The sequence below is a fragment of the Myotis daubentonii genome, chromosome 3 (assembly GCF_963259705.1).
Source record: "Myotis daubentonii chromosome 3, mMyoDau2.1, whole genome shotgun sequence".
Classification (NCBI taxonomy): Eukaryota; Metazoa; Chordata; class Mammalia; order Chiroptera; family Vespertilionidae; genus Myotis; species Myotis daubentonii.
The window spans coordinates 205,926,048-205,951,743 of record NC_081842.1 but is presented as its reverse complement, the minus strand read 5'-3'; the positions used below and the strand labels follow the sequence as shown (position 1 = coordinate 205,951,743).

The 25,696-nt window shown below is 50.5% G+C and overlaps 1 protein-coding gene across 2 annotated transcripts; it reads right to left on the bottom strand.

Annotated features, from left to right (window-relative positions):
- Positions 1–707: 707 nt before the first annotated feature.
- On the bottom strand, positions 708–18,075 carry HTR1D (5-hydroxytryptamine receptor 1D). 2 transcript variants are annotated; one of them, XM_059690865.1, is made up of 2 exons: positions 17,921–18,075; positions 708–3,990 (listed from the first exon to the last, which is right to left on the bottom strand). In XM_059690865.1, exon 2 carries the CDS (start codon positions 3,404–3,406, stop codon positions 2,273–2,275), a length of 1,134 nt encoding a protein of 377 aa, XP_059546848.1. In that variant the 5' UTR covers positions 3,407–3,990; positions 17,921–18,075; the 3' UTR covers positions 708–2,272. The 2 variants fall into 2 exon arrangements, with proteins under 2 accessions (XP_059546848.1, XP_059546847.1); XM_059690864.1 differs by having other exon boundaries at positions 708–4,101; positions 17,921–18,068.
- Positions 18,076–25,696: the final 7,621 nt, after the last annotated feature.

Genomic DNA, 25,696 nt, shown 5'->3' with positions numbered 1-25,696 from the left:
CTATTTCACACCCACTAGAATGGCTCTCATCAAAAAAGGTCATAGTGAATACTGCTGAGCATGTGCACAGATTGGAACGGAAATGTAACATGGTGCAGTCCCCTAGGAAACCAGTCTGGCTGCTCCTCTAAAGGGTAAACATAGATTACCATATGACACAGCAATTCCACTCCTCAGTATGGACCCAAGAGGAATGAAAACACATGTTTACACAAAAACTTGTACAAGAAAGTTCATAGCAGCATTGTTCATGATAGCCAAAGAGTGGAACCAACCCAACTGTCCATCCACAGATGAATGAGTAAATAAAATGTGGTATAGCCATACAAGAGAATATTCTCTGTCAATAAAAAGAAATGTAATAGTGATAGACCCTATCAGAAAGAATACATGTGCCCCTATGTTCATAGCAGCACAATTTACAACAGCTAAGATCTGGAAACAGCCCAAGTGCCCATCAGTAGACGAATGGATAAAAAAAAAAGCTGTGGTGCCCTAACCGGTTTGGTTCAATAGATAGAATGTTGGCCTGCGGACTCAAGGGTCCCAGGTTCGATTCTGGTCAAGAGCCTGTACGTTGGTTGCGGGCACCAGTGGGGAGTGTGCAGGAGGCGGCTGATCGATGTTTCTCTCTCATCGATGTTTCTAACTCTCTATCCCTCTCCCTTCCTCTCTGTAAAAAAACCCAATAAAATATATTAAAAAAAAAAAAGCTGTGGTACATTTACACAATGGAATACTATGCAACTGTAAAAAAAGAAGGATCTCTTACCTTTTGAGACAACGTGGAGGGATCTGGAGAGTATTATGCTAAGAGAAATAAGCCAGTCAGAGAAAGACAAATATCACATGATCTCATTTATGTGTGGAATCTAATGAACAAAATAAACTGACAAACAAAACAGATCCAGATACATGGAAGCATGCCACAGACTGACGATTCTCAGAGGGGGCAGGAAGAGATTAACCAAAGGATTTATATGCATATATGCATAACCCATGGACACAGACAATAGTGCAGTGAAGGTATGAGGAGGAGGTGAAAGTGGGGAGGAAGGGGTCAAGTATTATTACATTGTTGTGATACTTTCAACAATAAAGATAAATTTTAAAAATAAATAAAATATACAATAACATACCTATTATTATTGCCATTTTACACTTGAGGAAAGTGAGGCAAAGAGGGATTAAGAAACTTGTGCAAGGTTACCCAGCTAGAAATTGGTAGTCCTTGGATTTGAACTGAGGTATCAGATCCTTTGCTCTAATCATCATGTTACACTGACTTTCATTGTTAGGCGGTTCCAATGAGATAACAAATGCCAGGACTCTGGCACAGGGCCTGGCATGTGGTAGGTGCTCAATAAATGCTGGAGACAAAATTGAAATGAAAGGTTTCTACATCCAGGGAGAGGGGGAAAATTACTCAAAGACTTTACTGATCATGGTGTCTCGTGCTTTTTATTTGATAAGACTCAACATTTTTAAGATCTCTAATGAGAATGGTATGTAAAAATTCAGGGGGAAAAATCAGAATGGTGTTCCACTCAAACCTTGGTGGGTTCAAAGCCTGTCAATCTACTTCAGTGGGGGTGATTGTGGGTTTTAGCTTCAGAACATTCATAGGGTGCAGAGATATTGGAGAAGGAGGAAGGGTGCAAGATAGTTGATTTGGTTCCAATCTTTCCACTCCACTGCCCCCAGCTTTTGAATCTCTCTCTGTCACACCACATTGTTATCACCTTAAATGAACAACGGGGGGAGATTCCATCTGAGAAGGAATCAGAGGATGAAATCCCTTGGTGTTATTTTCCAATGAAGGTGCCACATGGAATGGAGATTCCTTCCTCCCTCCAAATTCTTTCAACTCAGGCCATTAATCTCATCCACCCTCTCCTTTGAGTTCCATAAAAAAACTTTGGTAGACCAGAAAGCCCCACTTTTGAGCCTGGCTCTTCCCACAGAGTCAGTTCCCCACCTGAATTGCATCAATGGGGAACCCGATGGGTCATGTTTCCTCCAACATGGATGAACCCTGAAAATATTATGCTAGGTGAAATCTTCAGTCTTTGTCCCCTTTCACTCAGCTTCCCAGCTTTTGGTGGCTTAGAAGTCAAGAAGACAACAGGAATAAAAACACACACAACAATTCTGTGGATTGAACCCAAACCCCAAATATCAGGATTAACCCAAATCTCAGGTGAAATAAAAAAAGACCATTCCAATTGGGTTATAGGACACAAACGATAGCCAGAGTCACCACCAAATAAGACTAGGAGGCTTTCCGGAAATGGACCACTTTCTGAAATGCTTGCCGGAACTCTTCGTTAAACACAGTGTAGATGATGGGATTGATGAGCGAGTTTAAATAGCCCAGCCAGGTGAAAAAGTCGAAAAGGGCTGGGTGGATCCAGCAGGAGTCCCGGCAGATGGGGAGGACAAGAGATGCCACAAAGAAGGGCAGCCAGCAGATGATAAAGGCCCCCAGGATGATCCCCAGGGTTTTGGTGGCCTTCCTTTCCCGAGCCGCGGAGATCCTCTTGCGCTCCAGCACGCTGTCGGCAAGCTTGATTTTCACCTGGTTGAAAAAGAGAGCAGAGCCGGCCAGATGAGAGTGCGCTTCGTGAAGGCTGGGGTTGAGAGAGCAGAGGGAGGACCCCGCAGAGCCTGTGATGAGCTGGGCTGTGGTGAAGCGCTTCCCGTAGAGGGATGGAGGGTTCAGGATGCGGTTCCGGGCAGCCAGGTAGATCCGGCCGTAGAGGATGATGAGCAACACAGACGGGATGTAGAAGGCCCCACACGTGGAGTAGATGGTGTAGGAGATCTGGGAAGTGTTCACCTGGCAGTCCAACATCTCCTCCTGAGCTTTGGCCTGCCGCCAGAAGAGAGGTGGGATGGAGATGCAGATGGAGATGACCCAGACGATGGCGATCATGGCCGCTGCATGGCCGGCGGTCCGGCGTTTACTGTACTCCAGGGCGTCCGTGATGGCCCAGTACCTGTCCAGAGCAATGACACAGAGATGCAGGATGGAGGCCGTGCAGCACGTGATGTCAGAAGACAGCCAGATGTCACACAGGATTTGGCCGAAGGTCCAGGTGTGGGTGATGGTATAGGCGATGCTGATGGGCATGACCAAGATGGAGACTAAGAGGTCAGTCGTGGCCAGCGAGCCAATGAGATAGTTGGCGGGGGTGTGGAGCTTCCTGGTGAGGAAGATGGTGGTGAGCACAAAGGCGTTGGAAAGGACTGTGGCCAGCGTGATGATGGCAAGAACCACAGCAAGAGAAATCTGGACGGCCTGCAGGGTCGCCGGGTCCCAGGCTGCTGGAGTGTCCGTAGCATTCAGAGACCAGTTGGAGGCCTCCTGCAGAAGGCCTTCCACCGACTGGTTTGTCGGGGACATTCTAGGTGGCTCTCCATAGACTCCGACACACACAGCTGCTGCTTTCACAGTTGTCTCGCCCACAGAACAAAGTCACCCTGTTTCGCACTGGTGGGACCATGCATCAGAACAGACCACAGTGAAGAGACCTCAAGGCCGGACTATTTAAAGAACACTGAGGTGGCCACCAGCTGGTAGTTAAAGGTCTGTCCTAAACCAGATGAATGCCGGGATGTCTCGCTGTTCTGGAACGCTGCCCCACACATGGCCAGGCCCACGGGACACATGCTGGCTTTGTCAGACAGGGGTCAGGGTATCACACCAGTGTGGGCAGTGCCCTGAGATTCTTGCCTTTGGCGTAGTGGCTCCTTCTGAGGCCTGTGAGATAAACATGTTTGATGGGGACTTCAGAATCCCTTCCCCATCCTATTCTGAGACCGTAGGGGATTTCAGGTTGCCCCTGGGGAGCTTTTAAAACCAGAGACACCAAGAAATAGCAGCTGACTCAGAGGAAGTCCAGTCGGCAGCTCCCAGTTTTCCCGGGTTCGTCTGGACGCATCATGAGGTACTTGACGTTGGTTCCTGTCCCACTGATGGTTGTGAGCCTGAACAGACAAAACATTCCAGTTACCAAGACTCGAAGAATGCATGAGCTGGGAGAAGGCAAAACAAGCGGATCCCTGGGAGTTCATGGAGAAGGGCACATGTTCTGAGTTCTGGGGTTTTAAAAAGAAGAAAAATAGAGAATTAGGTTCTAGAAGAACAAGTGAGACACTTGCGATTCACTAGAGGAGTAAAAGGATACTGCTTAGCGCCGCGAAACTGGCATTCTCCAAAGTGTCCTGAGCGTACGGGCAGGGCCATGTGCCCCGCCCCCACAATTCCCAGAGCGAGAAAGTATCATCGCTGTTGGAAGCATCACAGGCTTGTTACAAGGACATGTAAGCAGCTCTGTAAATCGTGAATCAGAACTCCTTCTATTTATTCAGTGGAAACTAAACTAAACAACCCTGTGCACAGAAAAGCAGGGAAAAGAAAAGAGGGGGAAAAAAAAAAAAAAAAAGGCCAGGCCAGGAAAGATACCAAATTATTAAGATGTGTTTCTCTAGAAATGGGGGGGGCGGGGGGGGGGGTGACTTTTCTTCTATTCTACGAAATCTCCAAATTTCCTGGAGTGAGCCTGCTTGACTCTTAAGCCCCTTCCCCCCAAAGGCAAAAGCAAAACACCATTTTGTTAGCAAAGAAATGAAAACGCTGAACATTTTTCATGGTGAAAATTTTTTTAAATATATTTTATTCATTTTCTACAGAGAGGAAGGGAGCGGGATAGAGGGTTAGAAACATCGATGAGAGAGGAACATCGATCAGCCGCCTCCTTGCACACCTCCTACTGGGGATGTGCCCGCAACCCAGGTACATGCCCTCGACCAGAATCGAACCCGGGACCTTTCAGTCCGCAGGCTGATGCTCTATCCACTGAGCCAAACCGGTCAGGGCGGGTGTTTCATCTTTTAAAAATATCTGCTGAGCCCTGGCCATGTAGCTCAGTTAGTTGGAGCTTCGTCTCGATTTGCCAAGTTGCGGGTTCGATCCCCAGTCAGGGCACATACAAGAATCAACCAAAGAATGCAAAGCTAAGTGGAACAAGGAATCGATGTGTCTCCCCCCCCCCCTCTAAAATCAATCAATTAAAAAAATATATCTGCTTAGAGGAGCGAAAACAGTCTCAATTTAAGAAAACCAATCTTGAGTTTCAGCTCAAATAAACTCTTACAAAAATTCTCTCTAAAAAAATAAAACAAAACAAAAACACACACAAAAAAACAATCTTAAGCCACCTGCTCCAAAATATTCCCAATGTTTGAAGAATATTATTAGAATCTCTTTCATGAGGCTCTTGGTATGTTCCAGGCACGGAGTTGGCCCTGGAGCTGTCACCTGATCTGTGATGCGGGAACATGGCCCCCTACTGACAAAGAGCCAACCAGTGCTCAGAGAGGTGATGTCACCTGCCCAAGGTCACCCAGGTGGGAGTGGAAATTTCCATTCTTCTCCACACTGCCTCAGTTCAGGAAGAAAGGCCTAAGGCACATGTGCTTCCAGGAGTGAAATTGGTTTGGGATCTCGGGTAGTAGGTGAAAATAGGATCTCTCCTGCCCCACCCCAGAAGTTTCTGTAAAGATTCCTCCCACTTTGGTTCCCGTGGAAAATGCGAAATTGGGTTGGACTGTTTGGAATTTTCTTCCTTCCAGACAGTCTGGGCGAGAGGCGCCGTCATTTCTCACGGAAGGCTGGTGTGCTTGCCCCACAAGCCCATGCCTCGGTCACTCCTTGGGTTCCAGGCATTCCAATGACCTCATTCCAGGGAAAGGCGTGGACTCCGAAAGTCCCGAGAGGCTGGTGGGTGACATCCTGGGAAGAGGGACGGGATGGATGGGCTCGGTCAGAAATGCTGGCTGCAGCTCTGCAAGAAGCCTCACCATTCTGCGTCCCCCTCCCCGGCCCCTCCTGCCTGCTGTCCTTCCCCATCCTGACCACAGTTGGGGGAACTTCCCATAATCCAGCTACCATTGGAGATACAGACTGTAGCGAGACAGTCAACGATCTCTCTCCCATCACACTTCAGGTAATAAAATAGAAAATGCAAATTAAAACAACAATGAGACCATTCTCACCCAACAGATGGGTAAACATTTCCAATCTGATCATGCCATGTCATTCAGTGAGGGTGTAGGGCAACAGGAGTTGTCAGCTACCACTAGGAGAGTCTAAACTGGAGGAGCCTCGTTAGCAAACAATTTGGCATTACCTCATAAAGCAAACTATGTGGTGACTACCTCACGGCCCAGTAATTTCACTCCTAGGTATGCGCGACAGACACTCTTGGAGGTGTTCCCCAGCTGACAGCAGCCGGAACGGCCACGGTAGCACTGGCTGTAATAGACAACAAGAAGCCACCCCAACATCCATCAACAGCGTGATGGGATGGGGCATATTCCCACGATGAGGTGCTGCAGAGGAGCAAAACTGGTAGACCAAAGCAGCACGCATTCTCACCAACATAACGCTGAGGGCCAACGTCAAAAACATGCAAGAAACAAACTGTTTAGAGGTATAAATATGTGGCAACACATAAGGAAAAGCAAACAAATGTTAAATATAAAATTATACCTGGAGAGGAAAGGAGGCAGGAATATAACTGTGGAGGGGTTCGAAAGGTATCAATGATGTCCTATTTTGTTGTTGTTGTTGTTTAATATATTTTTATTGATTTCAGAGAGGAAGGGAAAGGAAGAGATAGAATCATCAATGATGAGAGAGAATCATTGATTGGCTGCCTCCTGCATTCCCCCTTCTGGGGATTGAGCCGGCAACCCAGACATGTGTCCGTGGCAGGAATCAGACCTGGTTCATAGGTCGACGCTCAGCCACTGAGCCACGCCAGCTGGACAATGACGTTCTATTTTCTAAGGTGATGGAGGGTACATGGGTGTTTATTTTTCTTCTTTAATCTGTATGTGTGTTATATGTATATATACTTTTGGAGGGGATGATATATTCACTGTTTTTCTTCAACAATTTTGTACGTTATATATATACTAGAGGCCCGATGCACGAAATTCATGCAAGAGTAGGCCTTCGCAGTCCTGGCTGCCTCGGCCCTCGCAGCCCCGGCTTCATCCAGAAGTTTGTCTGGATGGTCGTTCTGCTGTTCGGCCATTCAGTCAATTTGCATATTATGCTTTTAATATATATATAGCCACACTACTAGCAATACCATTGCTATTTTTTGACACATTAATACCTACTGATATATTTGAGTCCCAAAGATGTGGGTTCTGGTCCCAGCTCTGCCACTGACCAGCAGGTAGCCGAGGGCAAGTCACAATTCCTCTTTGACCATCAGTTCTTCCGAGGTAAAATGGGGACATAAGCTATGCTGCCCCAAAGGGGTGCTGAATAGTCCAGAAGATCATGAGTATGATATGCTGTAGAGTCCTGAACAAATATTACCATGGTAACAAAGATGGAGGGCAGTAGTGAGAAGCATGTGTTTTATGTCAGGCAGGCTCAGGCCCCAATCTCTGCTCCACTTTCTCTCTGTGGCCATTGGGCAAGTTACTTGAGCTTTCTGGGCCTGCACAGCCTGGGGATGGAGATGCGAATCCAGACCTCACAGGAGTTGGGGAAGAACTGATAAGATCATGGGTCCAGATGCCCAACAGAGTAAATGATGACTTCTCCCGTTTCTCTGTGATGTGTCCAACCATATTCAGGTCTCCAACAAGGTCTCTTCCCTTACAGAAACAAGGCGACACTGTCCATTTCAGTGATGAAGTCTGCTTTTGTCAGAACTACCTGTCCACCAGGCCTGGGAGCTTCTCCCCTGCACACCACACTCCACATGCCATCCGCACAGCTGGACTTTCCTCAGCTTCTCCCCAGCCCAGCAGCCTCTCCCCTGGCGTCCAGATCACAGGACCCCAGCACACCATGCATCCCCAGCTCCAGCACCACTGCAGAGGGATGCAGGGGGGAGAAGCAGGCACACAGACCTGAGTTCCCATCCCAAATGGTTCCACAGGCCACCCCTGACCACAGCTGACTGGACCAGGATGGATATGTGACCCGATATGAACCAGGCAGATTCTCTCGGGAATGTAGAATGGAAATGCTGGGCAGACAGATGATGGAAAGCTAAGGATCCTGAGGCTGGAGTCGGGCCACAGCCATGACCAAATCCAGGGCAAGTTTTGGGAGAGCAGAAAAGCCATCAATAAACAAAGAAGACAGATCAGCAGAAAGAGGCAGGAGAACTGAGCAGAGAAAGGAGCGGGGATGGTGGGGTGGGGAGGGACCACCTGCCCCAGGAGAGGAGGAGGAAGGAGCCTTCCAGCCCCAGAAATGATCCTTCCCACCCTCAGAGGTCCATCTGTGACCCCTGTGACCAGGAAGCCTCAGCGGTACCAACGCGTACTTTTCCTAGTTGAGCCAGTTCAGGTGGACACAACAGGCCCTGAGAAACAGCAATAAGACAGGATTCTCAGTTCCTTCCCACCAAGCAGGCCCTACTGTGGGCGGAGGCGATGCATTCCACCTCCTGGCTATTCCTGCTGGTCTGTAAGTTGCGGTTAACAGCACCTTCCTCCCAGAACTGCCATGTGGATTCAGTGAAGGAGGGAAACCATGCCTCACCGGGCGGCCTCACAGCAGGCCTTCCTTTGATCACTCTTACCGAAGGCGTCCCACCCAGGGAGACCAGCGCCTTCCCTTTCCAAAGGATCTCGATTTTAACTGAGTCAAAAAACTTTGCCAGAAACAAAGCGGATGGATGGGTTTAATGTATCCTCAGAAGCCAGCCTCCTTTTGGAGGAAAAAAACCAAGGTTCTGTGATAAAGATTTGTTGCCGTAGAATAATCCACACTGAGGAATTGTGCATCTGTCTGTTCTTGGGAAGCTGTGTGGTACGGATGAGCAAGCCCTGCGCAGGGAAACGAATCTGCAGAGTTCTCCCGCTTGTGCAAAGTGCATCCACAGCTGTTATTTCATCTTTCTGCCTCCTGGAACCTCCCACAGCCTCGTTTTCTCCTCGGCAAAATCAGGGCAGCACGTCTATCTGCCGGGGGTGTCAAGAGGGTGAAATAAAAAATAATAGATGTGGGAAAAGCTCTGAAAATGTTAAATGGGTGTGTGTTGTGCGTGTGTCTATCCATAGCTATCCATCTGTAGCTCTATATTTGAGTGCAAGTTTTGATCTCTAATCATTATCCTTTTTTTAATTAAAGATTTTTAAATTGGTTTTAGAGAGGGAGGAACGGAGAAGGAGAGAGAGAGAGAAACATTGAAGCAAGAGCAAAGGACCGAAACCCGGGCATGTGCCCTGACTGGTAATCGACCCGGTGACCTTTCAGTGCACAGGACGACGCCCAACCAACTGAGCCACACCCGCCAGGGCTCTAATCAGTATCTTGGGCAAGTCCATCTTTCACCTTTGTTTCTCTAATTATAAAATCTGGAAAATGTAGAAAACTAAAAGGAGCCAAACCTCTGAACCCAAACCTCCACTCTCAGCTCTAAAACAAACAAAAACATGTATGTCCACCGAAAGACTTGTGCAAGAATGGCTGGCAACAGCACTATTTAACAACCCCAACCTGAAAACCGCCCAGGCAGACATTAGCAGGAGAATGGATAAATCCACCCTGGCTTATTCATACAGAACACCTCACTATACGTCACTGTATATCACTGAAGATGGAGCCAGCTCCCCGCTACACACAGCCACAGAAAGGAAATCGCAGACATAAAGTTGAGCAGAAGCAGCTCAACATTATGCACCATATGTGATTCAAACTTCATAAGGTTCAAGGACAGGCAACACCGACCTACGCCGACAGAAGTCATGCCAGCGTCACGCCCTTGGAGGGGAGTGCAGTGACTGGGAGGAAGCATGAGGGGGCTTGTGGGCACAAGTCATGTTCTGTTTCTTGAGCTGGGTGTGTTCTCTGTGTGAAAATGCGTCAGGTTGCACACTTGTATTGGGGGTACTTTTGTTTCTGTAAAAAGTTTCCCTAAAAAAGTAATGGTCACGTGCCTAACAACCTCCGGCATCCGTTTTGCTGGTCAAAAGGAGCTTGTCACTTAACATTGCTGAGCTTAGTTTCCTCGTGTGGAAAAAGGGAGCAGTGACAGCACCAACCTCAAACTGCTATTATGTTTGCGTGAGCTTAAGAGCAAGCACCGGCCATGGAGTAACTGCTCCATTAATTTTAGTTAGTTACAATGAACAGCCCCTCCCTGGCAAACACGATCTAGAAGGAACTTTTCTTTTTTTTAAAAAATATATTTTATTGATTTTTTACAGAGAGGAAGGGAGAGGGATAGAGAGTTAGAAACATCATGAAGGAGAAACACCGATCAGCTGCCTCCTGCACACCCCCTACTGGGGATGTGCCCGCAACCAAGGTACATGCCCTTGACCGGAATCGAACCTGGGCCCCTTGAGTCCACAGGCCGACGCTCTATCCACTGAGCCAAACCGGTCAGGGCTAGAAGAAACTTTTCAAATGAGGTCATCCAATCAGCTGAGATTGCTGCTGCCCAGAGAGGTGGGTGACTTGCACAAGACCGCAGAGCAAAGCTTGGGCATCCCTCCTAGCTCAGCTCAGTGATTCTACCACCCAGGCTGCCCTCTGGGTTCAGCATGGACCAGCCCTGGCCGAGAGAATGAGGCTTGTGAGGAAGTGGGCAAAGGGGTTTTAAACTCTCATCATCTGCCCCTAATACCTACTACTCCTTGAGGCAGAGTTAGTCCCCATTTTATAGATGAAAAAAACAACAACAAAAAACTGAGGCCCAGAGAGGTAAAACGACTAGCCCAAGGCCACAAAGGTGGCATAACTAGGATGAGAGCCAGAGCTAAGAAATTCTAGAACAGCCACTCCTGCCCATCTGTGGCCATTGAAGACTTGAAATGTGGCCACTGGGATGTGCTGTAAGTGTAAAAACCACTGGGTTTCAAAGGCTGAGTTCAAAAAAGAATGAAAAGTATCTCATTAATCATTTTTTTATATTTTTATTGATCTTTTACAGAGAGGAAGGGAGAGAGATAGAGAGTTAGAAACATCGATGAGAGAGAAACATCGATTAGCTGCCTCCTGCACATCTTCTACTGGGGATGTGCCCGCAACCCAGGTACATGCCCTTGACCGGAATCGAACCTGGGACCTTTCAGTCCGCAGGCTGACGCTCTATCCACTGAGCCAAACCGGTTTCGGCTCATTAATCATTTTTTATATGTTACATGTTAATGATTGGGATATGTTGAGTAAATAAAATATATAATTGAAATTAATTTCACTTTTTTTAACTTGGCTATCTCTACATTTTCTAAATCTAAAATTATATCTGTGGCTTGCATTATAGTTCTCTTGGGTATCCCTGCTCTAGAACCTGTGGTTCTCAACAGGGTGACATCGCCCTCTAGGGGTCATTCTGAGACTGTTCTCAGAGAAATCAACGCAATCCAGGTAAAGGGCTGAGACAGTACAAGTCGGTGGCTGGAAGAGCAGTAATTGTAAAGTAATGGCCAACATTATTAAGAGCTTACTATGAACCAGAACTGTTCCAAGCGCTCCTCCTGTATCAACTCATTTAAGTCTGGCCACGACCCTCGGAAGTCAGTCCCATTATTATTCTTCCCATCTCTGGGGGGGGGGGGGGGGAACCAAGGCCCAGAGAAAGGACTTGCCTACATCCCCAAGCTAGGCCCGGAACCTGGGCTTGCTCGACTCCATGCTCCACCGCTCATAAAGTGCTGAGTAAAGTCAGTTCCACTCCCTTCCTCATTCTACAGATATTTACCCCACGCATGCCTGGGCACATTCAAAACACCTTTGCCGGTACCGGTACCTGCTGTATGCCAGGCTTCATCACTTCCTTTGAAAGGGTCTCTCTTTGCTGATGGGAGGGTGCACAGACACCTTCACCCAGCACTCAGCACAGCCCCAGCAGAAGGCAGGAAGGTGGTTCCTGAGTGCTCCTCACATTGGACAGGCACACGCATTCCCGGGGGACCTTACGGGAAATACAGGTCCTGATTCTGAGGGTCTGGAGCAGGACCTGAGATTCTGTATTTTTTTTTTAAAATATATTTTATTGATTTTTCACAGAGAGGAAGGGAGAGAGATAGAGAGTTAGAAACATCGATGAGAGAGAAACATCGATCAGCTGCCTCTCGCACATCCCTCACCGGGGATGTGCCCGCAACCCAGGTACATGCCCTTGACCGGAATCGAACCCGGGACCTCTCAGTCCGCAGGCCGACGTTCTATCCACTGAGCCAAACCGGTTTCGGCGAGATTCTGTATTTCTAAGCAAGCTCCCATGGGCCACAGGGAGTTAGTTGTACAAGGGATAATAGTAGTGTCAACCCTAGGGTTCAAGAAGGATGTCAGAGTGTCAGGACTCCTCACCTAACCCGACTCCTTCATGGACAGGAGAGAGAAACAGAGAGGGTAAGACACTTGCCCAGGGTCACACAGTGAGTTACAGGCAGAGCCCAAGTCTTCAGATTCCCATCAGCCACTCCTACTGCCTCCAGTTTGCAGCAGGAACGGGAGATGAACGACAGAAGTACCCAGAGGCTCCCACATCTGTTTCACACTATGTGCTTTTTGGCGTTTTCAACCCCTTGCCCCCTCCACCCCACCTCCCACCCCCCCACCCCCAACACACACATCTCCCATTTGAGTTTCCACAGTAAGGGAGTAATTCTGAGAGCAGATTCTCAGGGCAGACCACACTCTGCAAGAACCCTTAAGGGCTGTATCCTCTGGCCCTGGAGCGCCTGCCCCTCCCCGACAGATGCTGCTGTCTGAGTTCCCAGAGAGCACTGTAGCTGGGGAGCTAAACCACTTCCAGGACAGAGGAGAGGCTGTTTTCTCCAGACCGAATAAACAAGGTACTAACAATAGGAACTCATTTCCTAGAAATTAAACACCGAATTTGTTAGTGTTTATAGGATCCCATCCCGCTACTCACCATCTGCTTTCCCTGCTGGGAGGCACCGCACAGCCATGAATAGGCGCCCAGGTTTTGGAGTCAGGTAGCCTGAATTTGCTTCCCAGCTCTGCCATTCACTAACTCTGTGACCTGGGGCAAATTCCTTGACCTCTTGGAGCCTCAACCACCTTAACAGCTTTTTCCTCATCCACTCAGTAACTATGTGTTTAAAGCCACATGTTGGCATGAGCCACACAGATGTGGGCCCTGCTTCTAGAAAAACTTGCGGTGGCCCCGGGGAAACTCGCCTGGAACCTGGGGCCACAGGCATGATTGATTGACATGAGAGTGAGAAGAGGGCCTTGGGAAAGGAGACAGGTAACCTGCGGCAACTCCAGATTCTCCTCTGAAGGTGGCTTTGCGGCTGGGCACTGGCAGACAAATCGAATCCACAAGAGAAGAGAAACTGGGGCTGATGACACCTACTCCACAGGACGGGAGCTTGGAGAACCCTTCGCTCCATGCACCCCAACCCCTATTTCTTCATTTCCTATTGCTCACCGATCCAGAGACTGCACAGCCCAGCACTTCCCTCTCCTCCGTTCACGTGCACTCAGCAAAACAGCCCGCCTCCAGCCTGGCTGAGACTTCCTTCTGCGAACACACTATGTTTCTCTCACGCCTCTGAGCCTTTGCACAGGCCATTCCATCTATCTAGAATGCCCTTCCTCTGGTCTCCTCCAACCCTATAGAGGTTCCTCTGGATCCTAGGAATGGTAGTGATCACTCCCTCCTCCCCAACTGACTGGTCTCCTTATCACGCATTAACACTGGACTCCCCTCAACTGGGCTCACTGGCTGACTGCCTATCTTCCTGTTGGACCTGATTCCCGGAGGGGTGGGGGACACGTGTGCTGGGTCATGAAGCCCAGTGCCCTCTGTGTAGGGTATCCTTCCTCCTCACCCACCTGCCCAATTCCAATTTCAACCTCAGGATCGAATTCAACGGTCTCCTCTTGGCTGAAATGTGTCTACTCTTTCCACCCAAATGGGGTCCCCTCCCCTCTGTCCAACAGGGGCCTTACGTTTATGACTGACATGCGTGTCTCTCAGCATCCTGCAGCCCAATGCCGTGGGGCTCTCTCCCTCAAGACGGTCCATTCTGGGAGCAGAGACTGGTTTGTTCACAGCTGTAGGTTTGGGGCTTAATACTTACCATGGTTCAGGAAGGATTTACTCAAAGGATGAAGGAAAGAACACTGCGGTCTTCCCTTTGACACCCTGTACCTCTGGCCCCAAATGTCCTTCGGTCATTCCTCCTGGATGTACCACAGGGGTCTCCACCTCAATCGAGCCACCATCTTCCTCATCCATCCCAGTCCTTCCTGTCTGCTCCTTGGCAGGCTTATCCACCCACCCCCAACATCTAGAATCCTACCTCCCTCTCTCTCTCACTCAGCATGTAACCAATTACTTTTCTTTTATGAATGAGGAAGCTGAGGCCCAGAAAGGTAATGCAACCAGCTCAAGGTCACACAGCAAGTAAGTGGCCAAATCCAGGACCTTGCTCTCTGGACAGCCTGGACTCCCTCCTCTACAGCAGTGGTTCTCAACCTGATGCCGCGACCCCTTCATACAGTTCCTCATGTGGTGGTGACCCCCAACCATAAAATTATTTTTGTTGCTACTTCATAACTGTAATTTTGCCACTGTTATGAATTGTAATGTAAATATCTGATATGCGGGATGTATTTAGGCGACCCCTGTGAAAGGGTCGTTCGACCCCCCAAAGGGGTCTCGACCCACAGGTTGAGAACCGCTGCTCTATAGGTTCTGTCTCCTTCCCCCTGCCTTCTCTACACACATTTGGGGCATCTGTGTCTTGGTTCAGGCTGACAGACTGCCCTCTGCCTGGGAGAGCAATCTGTCCCACTCTCTTTCATACATGTCTACTGAAATCTGCTCTCCGTTCTCTGAGGCCCTTCTCAAAAGCCACTTGCCCCAGGAAGCCTTCCCTGTCAACCAGATGCAAAATCTCCCTCCTTTAACCCTCCCGACTCCAGGTTTGTTTGTGCCTGTGGTGGAAGCTCCTTGAGGAGCTACCCCCTCCCCCTCCAGTGCCGGGAGCACTGTAGGCTGCAATCGATATAGAGCAACTCCCAAAAAACAAAAACACAAGATTAAAAAAAAAAAAAGATATGGAGCAACTCCTCTTCCAGGGCTCAAGTGAGCCCTGGAGAAATAACAGCATTCCCTCTCTCCTGTCTGAAACTCTCCAGGGCTCCCATATCTGAATCAAATTTAAAAAATCTTTTTTTTAAAATATATTTTATTGATTTTTTACAGAGAGGAAGGGAGAGAGATAGAGAGTTAGAAACATCGATGAGAGAGAAACATCGATCAGCCGCCTCCTGCACATCTCCTACTGGGGATGTGCCCGCAACCCAGGTACATGCCCTTGACCGGAATCGAACCTGGGACCTTTCAGTCCGCAGGCCGACGCTCTATCCACTGAGCCAAACCGGTTTTGGCATCATGGTCCACAAGGTCCTATGTTAACTGAACTCCCACCCCCCAACCAGCCACCTCTCTGACCTCATTTCCTACCATCTGCTCCCCTTAAATATCACCTCTTAGGCAAAGCGTTGACCAGCCAACATAAAGGAGTTCTCATCCGCTGTTATATCTTCCCTGCTTCAGGTTCATTTCAGCACTTCACCCTATCTGCCACCGGCCTGAGAGTTCTGGGCTGGAAACATACATCTATGAGGTCATGTGCAGAGAGGTAGTCACTGGAGCCAATGGGGTGGACGAGACCACCCCGGGAGAGTGTCTGCTAAGAGAGGAGAGGAGAGGAGCTAAAGGCTATAGAAAGGAGGATGAACCTGCAAAAACAGAGACGCAGTGGGCAAAACAGACAGTATTGAGTTGCAGGAGCCAGAAGAGTGTTCCCAGAGGGAAGGAGTGGTCAGTGGTGTCAGGGCGGCTGCTAGAAAGTTAAAGACTGAACACTGTCTGCTGAGTTCAGCTTCCTGGAGGACAGAGGTGACCTGGGCAGACCCCCGCCCCACTGGGGGCCTCGGACGGGAGCCATCTGTGCAATGAGAGGAACTTCTTAGATCCTGGGAACTCTCAGCTCTGAGGTTCTGTATTTCAGCACAGATTCACATCCCAGTCGCCAAAAAGACCAGTACTCCACCTGCAGCCTGGGAGACACGGGATGACCTGACTGGCACTCTGAGGAAGCACCCCTGCGTTCCTGGGCCTGCACTGGGCACTGTGGGGAGGAGAGGAGGCCCTCGGCCCTAGCATTCAGGCCCAGCTGGTCAGCTCCCTCCCTCCTCTGTGACCCTCTAGGTCAGGGGTCCTCAAACTATGGCCCGCGGGCCACATGCAAATACAAATATTGTTATTTGTTCTCGTTTTGTTTTTTTACTTCAAAATAAGATATGTGCAGTGTGCATAGGAGTTTGTTCATAGTTTTTTTTAAACTATAGTCCGGCCCTCCAACGGTCTGAGGGACAGTGAACTGGCCCCTGTTTAAAAAGTTTGAGGACCCCTGCTCTAGGTCCTGGCTTCCTTGGATGCCTCCAGGACAGAGACCACCCCTTCCTCCCCACCAGCTGGACGGGATCAAAGGCTGGAGTAGGCCCAGCTGCCCACGTGGCCTTGCTTGCTGCTGTCTGTAAAGGGCCCTCGATGTCCTTGGAAGGAAGGCGGAGACCCTGGCCGGTGGCTATGCAGCCCAGGGGAGAGGACTGACCCACATTGGGGGCCAAGTCCCAGGAAGAGGTTGAGAGGCTGCGCTGAACAATGACCTCATTTGATGTGCACAGCAAGCCTGTGAGGCGGACATTCTTATCCCCACTTCACATGGAAGGAAACCACGGCTCAGAGAGGTTAAGGGCTTTCCCAAGGTCACACAGCTAGTAAATAGCCAAGCCTGGTTTGTAATGCGGCCAAGTCTGATAGAGAGCCCATACTCTTTTTAAAAAAATTATATTTTTATTGATTTCAGAGAAGAAGAAAGAGAAACATCAATGGTGACAGAGAATCATTGATCAGCTGCCTCCTGCACACCCCCCACTGGGGATTGAGCCCGCAAACCAGGCATGTGCCCTTGACCGGAATCGAACCCAGGACCCTTCAGTCCGCAGTCGATGCTCTAGCCATTGAGCCAAACCAGCTAGGCAGAGGGTCCCTACTCTTAATCCTTGCACCTCCCCAGAGCTGGGGGGCTTTAGCCTTATATTCTCTCACAAGTAGTGTGACCTGGGGAAAGATTTTTCCCCACTCTCCACACCTGCAATAAAGCAGATTTCTTAGTGCCCTTCCAGTCCTGATGCTATGTGATTAGCTAGCATCTGTACAGAACTTTACAGTTTATAAAAAGGCATCCATTCGGCATCTCATATATCCCCCGAGTCTCGCAGGGTGGGAGAAGTATACCCTGCACTTGACAGATGTGCAAACTGAGGTTCGCAGAGATGCAGTGACCTGCCCAAGGTCACAAAACCAGTCCGGGTTCTGGTCTGGAGCCCGGGTTCCATCCTGGACGCTCCTTCAACTCCCCTCCCGAAAGGGCGGCCCCGCGCCGCGCCGCACCCCGACCTGGCCGGCAGGGGGCAGCGCCCGCTCCCCTCGGCCGCAGAGGCCACGCAGGGGAGTCGCAGCCCCGATCTGGGGGGCGCGCCTCCCGCCCCTACCAGACCTCGCGTCCACACCCGCATCCGAACGCGCGCCCGGGACCCCGCAGCTGCCTCCGGGCGCAGCCTGGGCCCACCCTCCATCCCGGGACCCTGGACGGCGCCCCGGATGCTCCCCTCGGACGGGGCAGGTCCTCCGGGACCCTCTTCCCCGCGCGCCTCCCGCCCGAAGGCGCCGGGAGGTGGGACGTCCCGGGTGGCCGAGCCCCGAGCCCAGGCGCCCTCTTCCACCCTGGCTCCGGCGGGGTGGCCGCGGCGGCCACACTGCGAGCCGCACGGGGCCCCGGCGCGCCCCTCCCCGGCGCACAGACTCCGAGCGCTTACCCGCTCCCGCCACGCAGGTGCCGGCCCCCGGCTCGCCCGCCCGGGTCCTGCTTCCACGCGCCGCGTCTAGTCTCACCGCCAGCCGCCGCCTCGCCGCCGCGGCCACCCGAGCCGAGCTCCCGGCGCCTCCCGCCCGCTGCCCCGGGCCCTTCCCGGCCCGCGCCCTCCGCGCTCCCTCCGCCCCTCCCAGCGCCCTGCGGCTCGGTCTCGCGCTCCCCTTCCCGCGCCCGCCGCGCCTCCCCGCTCCCTCCCCCAGCGCCTCCCCCGCCAGGCTTCCCCCGCACTCGGCCCCCCGCCCGCCCGCCGGGAGCGAGGCTCGGCCCGGCCCCCCAGTCCGGGTCCTGCGGGAGCTCCGAGTCCCACCTCCAACCCCCGCCTCCGCCCTGGCCTCCGCCCCAGCCCCGGGGCGCCCCAGTCCCCACCTGTAGGAGAGCGGGTGGCCTGGTCCGGAGGAGAGGGTGGTAGGAGGTGGGCCCTGGCCGGAGACCCTGGCGAAAGCCTAGCTCCCCCCGTCCGTCCCTGCCCCTGTGTTCATCCCTAGTGGGATTTTTATTTCGTCAGTTAACAGGTATGTATCCACCCACTGCGCATCGGGCATGTTCGAGGCACTGGGAACCTAGCAGAGAACAAAACAGAAGTGGACCCACTGGCGCTTAATGAACGCGGTAAGCAAAACTTAGGGACGTTAATGGGCTGAGTGGTGTGGAAGATAAAAAGCAGGGGGAGGAGATAGAGAGTGAGGGGAGGCACTGAACAGGGCGGTCAGGGGAGGGCTCACTGAGAAAGACGGGGTGAGGGAGGGGCCCTGCAGAAATGTAGGGGTACAGCTCCCGTGAGGGACAGGCACAGAGACCCTGAGGGGACAGTGACCCGCGGGTTCTGGGGCCGCGTGAATGGCAGGAGCTGAGGTCAGAGGGGCAGCTCCTTCCCTCATTCAAACAGCAGATTCCAAGTTAAGGGGAGGCAACCCCCAGGTTCCAGCAGGTATGGGGGTGCTGGGATGAATCTACCTGCTTCCAGAGGACCAGGGTGGAGAGGCTAGAGCACAAAGAGGAACAATGAGAAGTGCCCACTGAAGAGGCACCACGCCGGGCACGGCTGGCGTCCGGGTTTCACGGGTTTCACGTGGCTCCCGGGGAGCTGGCCTCGATCCTTACAGGCTCACTGCCAATTTGGACTCCATGTATGTCGAAGCTGTGTTGTTAAGTGCCCTTGCCATTATGAGCCCTTGGTGAATTGACCCCTTTATCATTGTGGAGTGCCCCTCTGCCCCTGGCAATCGCTCTGGTGAAGTCTCGTGAGCTGGGTGTAGCAGAGGCCAGCAGCACCCACTGCCCCTGGTTTATCTGCAGCCCACACAGCTGCGTAACGCCTGGCACACCAGGAACTCTGCAGCCCCTCCTGGCATTCTTCTCGGTGTCCTGCTCTACAAATTCCCTAGCCACTGGCCCTCCCCTCCTCTCTCTACACCTCACCCTCTTGGTTTACCAGCTTGGTGACCGGCCTGGAGCCTTCGTCTCTCTCCATCTCTCTTTTTTGGGAGGCTGTGATCGATGGTCATTAATAATGCAAAGGTTCTTTTCGTCTTAGTGCAAACCCCAGGCAGATCAATCACTGGCAAATAGACAAAAGTTATGTGCAGCCTCACCCCTCTCAACCTTATTCACTCTACTCAGGCCCTGGGCTCTCTTCCCAAATAGGAAATAGGCAGTGCCAAATGGAGGCATTTCCCAAAATAGGTACTGCTGCTGGTACCCCAAGGTGAACAGTCCTAGAGGAGGAGGGGGTCGTAGCCACGCAGCGCAAGCGTTTGCAGCTGCCGCCCAGGTCCCAGCCTGAGACCCTGCAGTAGGGAAATCCACATGGCAGAGTAAATATAGACACGCTGGGCCTCTGTCCCCACGGAAAAGACCTGAGAGCTCCGGAAGCTGCCCTGACTGGGGGTGAGCAACAAGGGATCGGAGAGATGTGCAGCATCTCAGCACAGGCTAACAAAACTTACATCATTGAACAACAAGAGCAGTTCAAGATGGTAAATGCCCCTGGAAAGTTGGTTTAAGCCAAAAGCTGGGTCTGCTGGAGAGGGCTCACTTCAACCTCTCAGCCCTCACCCTGGGCCAGACCTCACTCTCAGGAAGCTCACAGTCCAGTAGAAAAAGCCCCCAGGCAGTTAAGTACAAACCAATGTCGGGGGAGGGACAGAGGGAGCAGGGGCTTAAGGGGCTCAGAGGAAAGCATGCCCCACCTGGGAGGTGGGCAAGGGCAACCCCCCCCCCCCGCACTGAGCCTTGAAGGGGGTAGGAGTCATCTGAGCAAACCAGAGGGAAGGGGAGCAGAGAAGTTTCCTGGTAGAAGGAACAGCATGTGCAAAGGCACAGAGGCTACCGAGAGAATTTGGTCTGTAGATGTCGCTAGCGTAGGGGAAAGTGGTCGAGATGAGGCTGGGGGTGGGGGGGTGGGGGGCAGAAAGGGGTCAGCTCATGAAGCCTTGAATGCCAAGTGAAGGACCTGGGGCTTTATGGGAGCCAGGGAAGGGTTTCGAGTAAGCGAGGGGCATGATTGGACAGGGCAAGTTTGCACTCTGTGGTACCCTGAACTCTGACATCACGTGGGCATCATCGACCGTTCCGTCACAATCTCCATCCCTGCTACCATGATCCAAAAACCTTGGGGCAAGTCCCAGGTCAGCTTCCTGTCCCTTCCAAACCATTCTCCATGCGTCACTAGAGCAGACTTCCTAAAGCATAGGGAGCCCCTGCCCAGACTGGTAGGGCAGGAACTTCCCTCCTCACTCCCTCCTGCAGAGGTCCCAAGTCCCTTATCCTGGCATTCCAGGCTCTTCCCAGTGTGTTCCCACGCTGTATGCCCTGCCTTCTCAAACCCGGCTCAGGCTTTCCCTTCCATTCAGAAAGTCCTGGCCCTCATTTCCGTTGGTTAGAGTCCCACTTATTTCCAGAATCTTTGATACCTCTTTGGTCTCCCATGACTCATCCCTCAGGGCCCAGCTCTGAAATCCCCTGCTCCGTGGGGCCCCTCCCATTCCTCCTGAATGGAGGTGGTGATTCCCTCCTTAGAGGTCTGATGGCAAGTGCTGATGCAAGGATCAGACTGAATTTGAATCCTGATTTTTCAGTAGCTGTGCAACCCTGGACAAGTTATCTAAATTCCGAGAGTTGGCTGATGGGTAAAATGATAACAGTAATAGTACTTATTTCATGGGGTGATGAAATCATGCATCCAAAATACATAGCATTCTGCCTGGCACACAGTAAGCCCTCCCTGAGTGTTCCCGGTCAGTATAATGGCCACACCTTTCATAGTTATTTTTTTGTGTCCATCTCCCCCAATATTATGAGTTTGGGAAGGGAAGGGGGTATTATTCATCTAGGTATGCTCCATGCCTACCACATGGAAGACATTCAACCAAAGATGGATGGATGGATGGACGGATAAATTAATGAAAAAAGAAGCCACCCATTCACTCCTGCTCCCCTAGATTCCCCTCTGCTTAGGAGGTGGGAGCCTGGCTTGTTCTTTTCTGAGTAGGATTGAATGAATTGTGTGTAAGAGGACTGGTGTCTGGGGCACGCTTTGTCACCAGACAGTCTGTGGTTGGCAATTTCTTCTGGGGAGAGCTGTCTAGACAGAGGGGACATCTGCACCACAGAGGAGCAGGGGCTGCATGGGAATCAGAATCCAGGGGAGGGCTTTCCAGGGAACCTGTTTTCTTCCTTCCTCACGCAGGACCTGGCAGAGCGGGTTTGCTATCTGCCTCCAGCAGTAGAAATTAGTTCCCAGCTTCAACCGGGGAGACAACAAAGAGGGGTTCAGCATGTTCCCTACCAGCCAGTGACAAGGGTAAAAGAAGGTTGGAGAATCCATCAAGGAAAGGAACTAAGATTTATTGAGCAGTTTTTAATGTGCCAAGCACGATGCCAAGTGCTTACCAGGCATTCTCCTCTCTGCAACCCTGTGAGGAAAGTACTCCTGTGCATTGCCACTCGATGAAGAAAGAAACAGGCACAGAAATTAAGTGACTTTCCCTTGCAAGGGTCAGAACAGGATGGGACCTCAGTTACGTCTAACTCCCAAGCCCATGCTCCTCCCCATGAATCACACATTTAGTCAACAAATAGTTTGAGCACCTTCTCTTTGCACAGTGCCTGTGGTAAGCGGTGAGAGGCTAGCAAGGGTAATTAAGACGTGATTTCTTCTCTCAAAGAGTGTATAACCTGAGGACAGAGGTGATCTTACTCAGCTTTGTGTTCCCAGCCCCAGCCTGGCAATACAGTGAATGTTGAATAAAGCACAGATTGTCAGGCCTGGAAGGCTGTTTGGAGTTCAAGTATACCAATCCTGTTTGTTTACAGATGGGGAATCTGAAACCTAGAAGGTGGAACTAACTGGAGACTATGGTTAGGGGCTTGGGCTCTGGATTCAGACTACTTGGTTTGAATCTCAGCTTCATAGCACTTACCAGCTGTGTGACTTTGGGTTGGTCAGTTAACCTCTCTGAGCCTCAGTTTCTTTGAAGAAGGGGAAAAAAAAAGGATGGTTTGGCTCAGTGGATAGAGTGTCGGCCTGAAGGGTCCTGGGTTCGATTCTGATCAAGGGCACATGCCCGGGTTGTGGGCTCGATCGCCTGTAGGGGGCATGCAGGAGGAAGCCAATCAATGATTCTCTCTCATCATTGATGTTTCTCTCTCTCCCTCTCCCTTCCTCTCTAAAATCAATCATATATATATATATATATATATAAAATATTTTTTAAAAAGGATGGATTTGTGAGAATTAAATAAGATCATCTATGCATGGGGCTTAGCATAACACTTAACATGTAATCCCACAACAGTTTGCTCTGTTTACGATTAAAACAGCGAGTCAGTAATAGATCTGGACTAGACCCTGGGCTTCCTGACTCGAAGTCCAGTGCTCTTTCCAGCTCCTCATGGTTCCTTGTGTTCATTAGAGTGTGGTTAGGGGAGAATGGGAGTCACTTAGGTGTGATCAAGTGTCTGCTGTCCTTGGGAACAAGTACCCACCATGGTCTCAGTGCCTCCTGCCACCCCCACTCCTGGTCTTTGACGTCTCCTCTCCTTCCTTCCCCCCAAGGCCCCTGCACTGGAGCCCAGAGACTCACAACTAACCAGAGACTCACACCACACACTGAAACTTCTGATAACATCCCCACACCTCCCATCACAATTTCCTCTGCTCCAGCAGGGTGGGACTGAGCCAAGGAAGGCGCCAACAGGAAATTCCCCGGAGCAGTGAGGGATGGATGTCGGAGGTCGGCCAGGGATACTATCTCCAGCATCAAGCCTCCCAGTGAGCTGGAAAGAAACCGGTCCCGCAGGAGAGGTTTTTCTGTTTGTTTTCCTCAAGCTTGACTTCTAACAAGAGAATTTAATTAAGAGCTCCATTGCTTCGCCCAGGGAATGAAAATCGAGGGAACAGCAAGGCGGAGGCTGGTGCCCCCCAGCAAAGGAGGAAGGGGCCTCTCTTGACTCAGATCAGCCTGGGGCGGGTTTAAGCTACAGCAGAGAAGTCCAGCTCACAGAGGACATTCAGTCTGACCCCAAGACAAGCACCTTTTCCTGCAGGAAAAGTTTTCGATTCTGCGGTGCAAATGTAAAGAAGTTTAAACCAGCTGAAGCAACAGGCAGAGTTTGATATTCCCAATTGTTTCTGCTCACCCCACTCCAACTGTCTTCCCTGGGGCTGCTGGGGTATAGAGGCAAGTCAGTGGGTCTGAGTTCAAATTCCAATACTGTATCTTCCTCTGCCTCAGTAACATCATCTGTAAAATGGGACAACTCCACCAATGCAGTCACATGACCCACCTATACAATAAGGATAATAACATCTTTCTTGCAGAGTTGGGGGTGGGGAAGATGACTGAGCTGGGAGCTGGAAAACAGAAGGGAGATAATGTGTGAGAGAGAAAAAGGCGTGGGCTTGAGAATTAGACAGGCCTGCTGCTCACTTGGGCTGGATGGCATTTCTCTGAGCCACAGTTTCCTCATCTGTAAAATGGAGATGTTAGTGCCTACTTCACTGGGTTATTAATGAGAACGAAATGAAACACGATATGGAAATACCTACCCCTGGGCCTGGCCAATCGTTAAATGTTTGTGAAATATGAAACACCCCCTCCCACCCCTCACATCACCACCAGATTCCCAGGATTTGTCATGGAGAGAAATCTTTGTGATTTGTGATTTGACATGGCTTCCTACTTCTCTGCTCTCTGAGACTTCTGGGGCTGGGCTGGAGGGTCAGTCATTTGCCAAGAGGACACATTTTCCTTGACTTCTGACTTGTCACAGGACTGACATGGACTGGGGATGGGGCCAGCTTAGTCATTTTAGCAAAATCCAATCTGGATTCTGTTCTTTTTTTTTTTTAAAGGCAATATTCGACTTAGTCTACTCTAACCAGTCATTTCAACCAAAAAGGCTGAAATGTTTTGTGAGTGGAGGTACATGCCCCGGAGGAGATGATGGCCTGGTATCTTGGTTTAACTCATGACAAAGCCATTTGAGAAGGACTTTGATGTTTCTGCCCCCAGGTGGCCAGGAGGAAGCCTCTAACTCACCCCTCAGCTCCTGGAAGTCTCAGGAATCTCTCAGGAGGAACTGAGGCTGCAAGAAACAGAGAAGAAACGTGGACCCGGGTTTGAGTTCCCATTCACCTGGCTGTTCGTTCTTGCCAGGTGACCTCAGTCAGACCCATCACCTCTTGGAACCTCTGTTTCCTCTCTCCCTTATTTCATTCTGTTTTCCTCTCTGCTGTCTCGTTCTCAAGGGGTCCCTCCCGGAACCCCCCTCTCTAACATGCTCTATCTCCTTACCCTGCTGTGGTATGTTTTTCTTAGCACTTTACTGATGTTATATTTTTATTAGAGGCCCAGTGCACAAAATTCATGCACTGGTAGGGTCCCGGATGTTGGTTCCCTGTTCAAACTCCTGGAAGAACTCCAGTTGAGGGAACAATTTGCATACTATGCTTTTATTATTTAGGGTTCTGTTTACCGTCCATTTGCTCCACTATTGTCTATTCTGTTTGCCACCCTGTCCCCAGACCTAGATTTATGCCTGCACATGCTAGATACACAGTAGGTAGTTCTTGAGTGAGTAAAATAATATAAAACCTTGCAGGGTTGTGGTGAGGATTTTTGTGTTTACATCTCACTCTTCTACTTACCGGCTATGTGACCTTAGATAAGTTAGTTCCCTGCTCATCTGTATAATGGGCATAATAAAAGTATCTACCTGTATTGCAACGAGTACATGAAATGATGCCTATAAAATATTTAGCACGGTGTTGGGTGCAGAGTAAAGTGCTTAATAAAAATCTGGTACTTGAACAGACAACAGTTGAATTGAAAGGTTTACTCCACCTTCAGTATGTGGAGTGGAAAAAACTCCAGAGCTAGGGTGTAGGATGGATGAAGATGAGGGTCTGCCATGGGGAAGACCAGGCAAGAGGCTGTTGCAAGAAGTGTAGGGCCTGCCCAGCCAGTGTGGCTCAGAGGTTGAGCATCGAGCTAGGAGCCAGGAGGTCCCTGGTTCGATTCCAAGTCAGAGCACGTGCCTGGGTTGCAGGCTGGATTCCCAGTGTGGGGCCTGCAGGAGGCAGCCAATCAATGATTCTCTCTCATCATTGATGTTTCTATCTCGCTCTCCCTCTCCCTTCTTCTCTGAAATCAATAAAAATATATTTAATAAATAAAAAAAAAGAAGTGTAGGGCCTGACTCCAGGTAGTGGCTGTGG

What these genes read in the sequence shown, in the direction of transcription:
- HTR1D (XM_059690865.1), bottom strand. Translation starts at nt 3,406, where the DNA reads ATGTCCCCGACAAACCAGTCGGTGGAAGGCCTTCTGCAGGAGGCCTCC.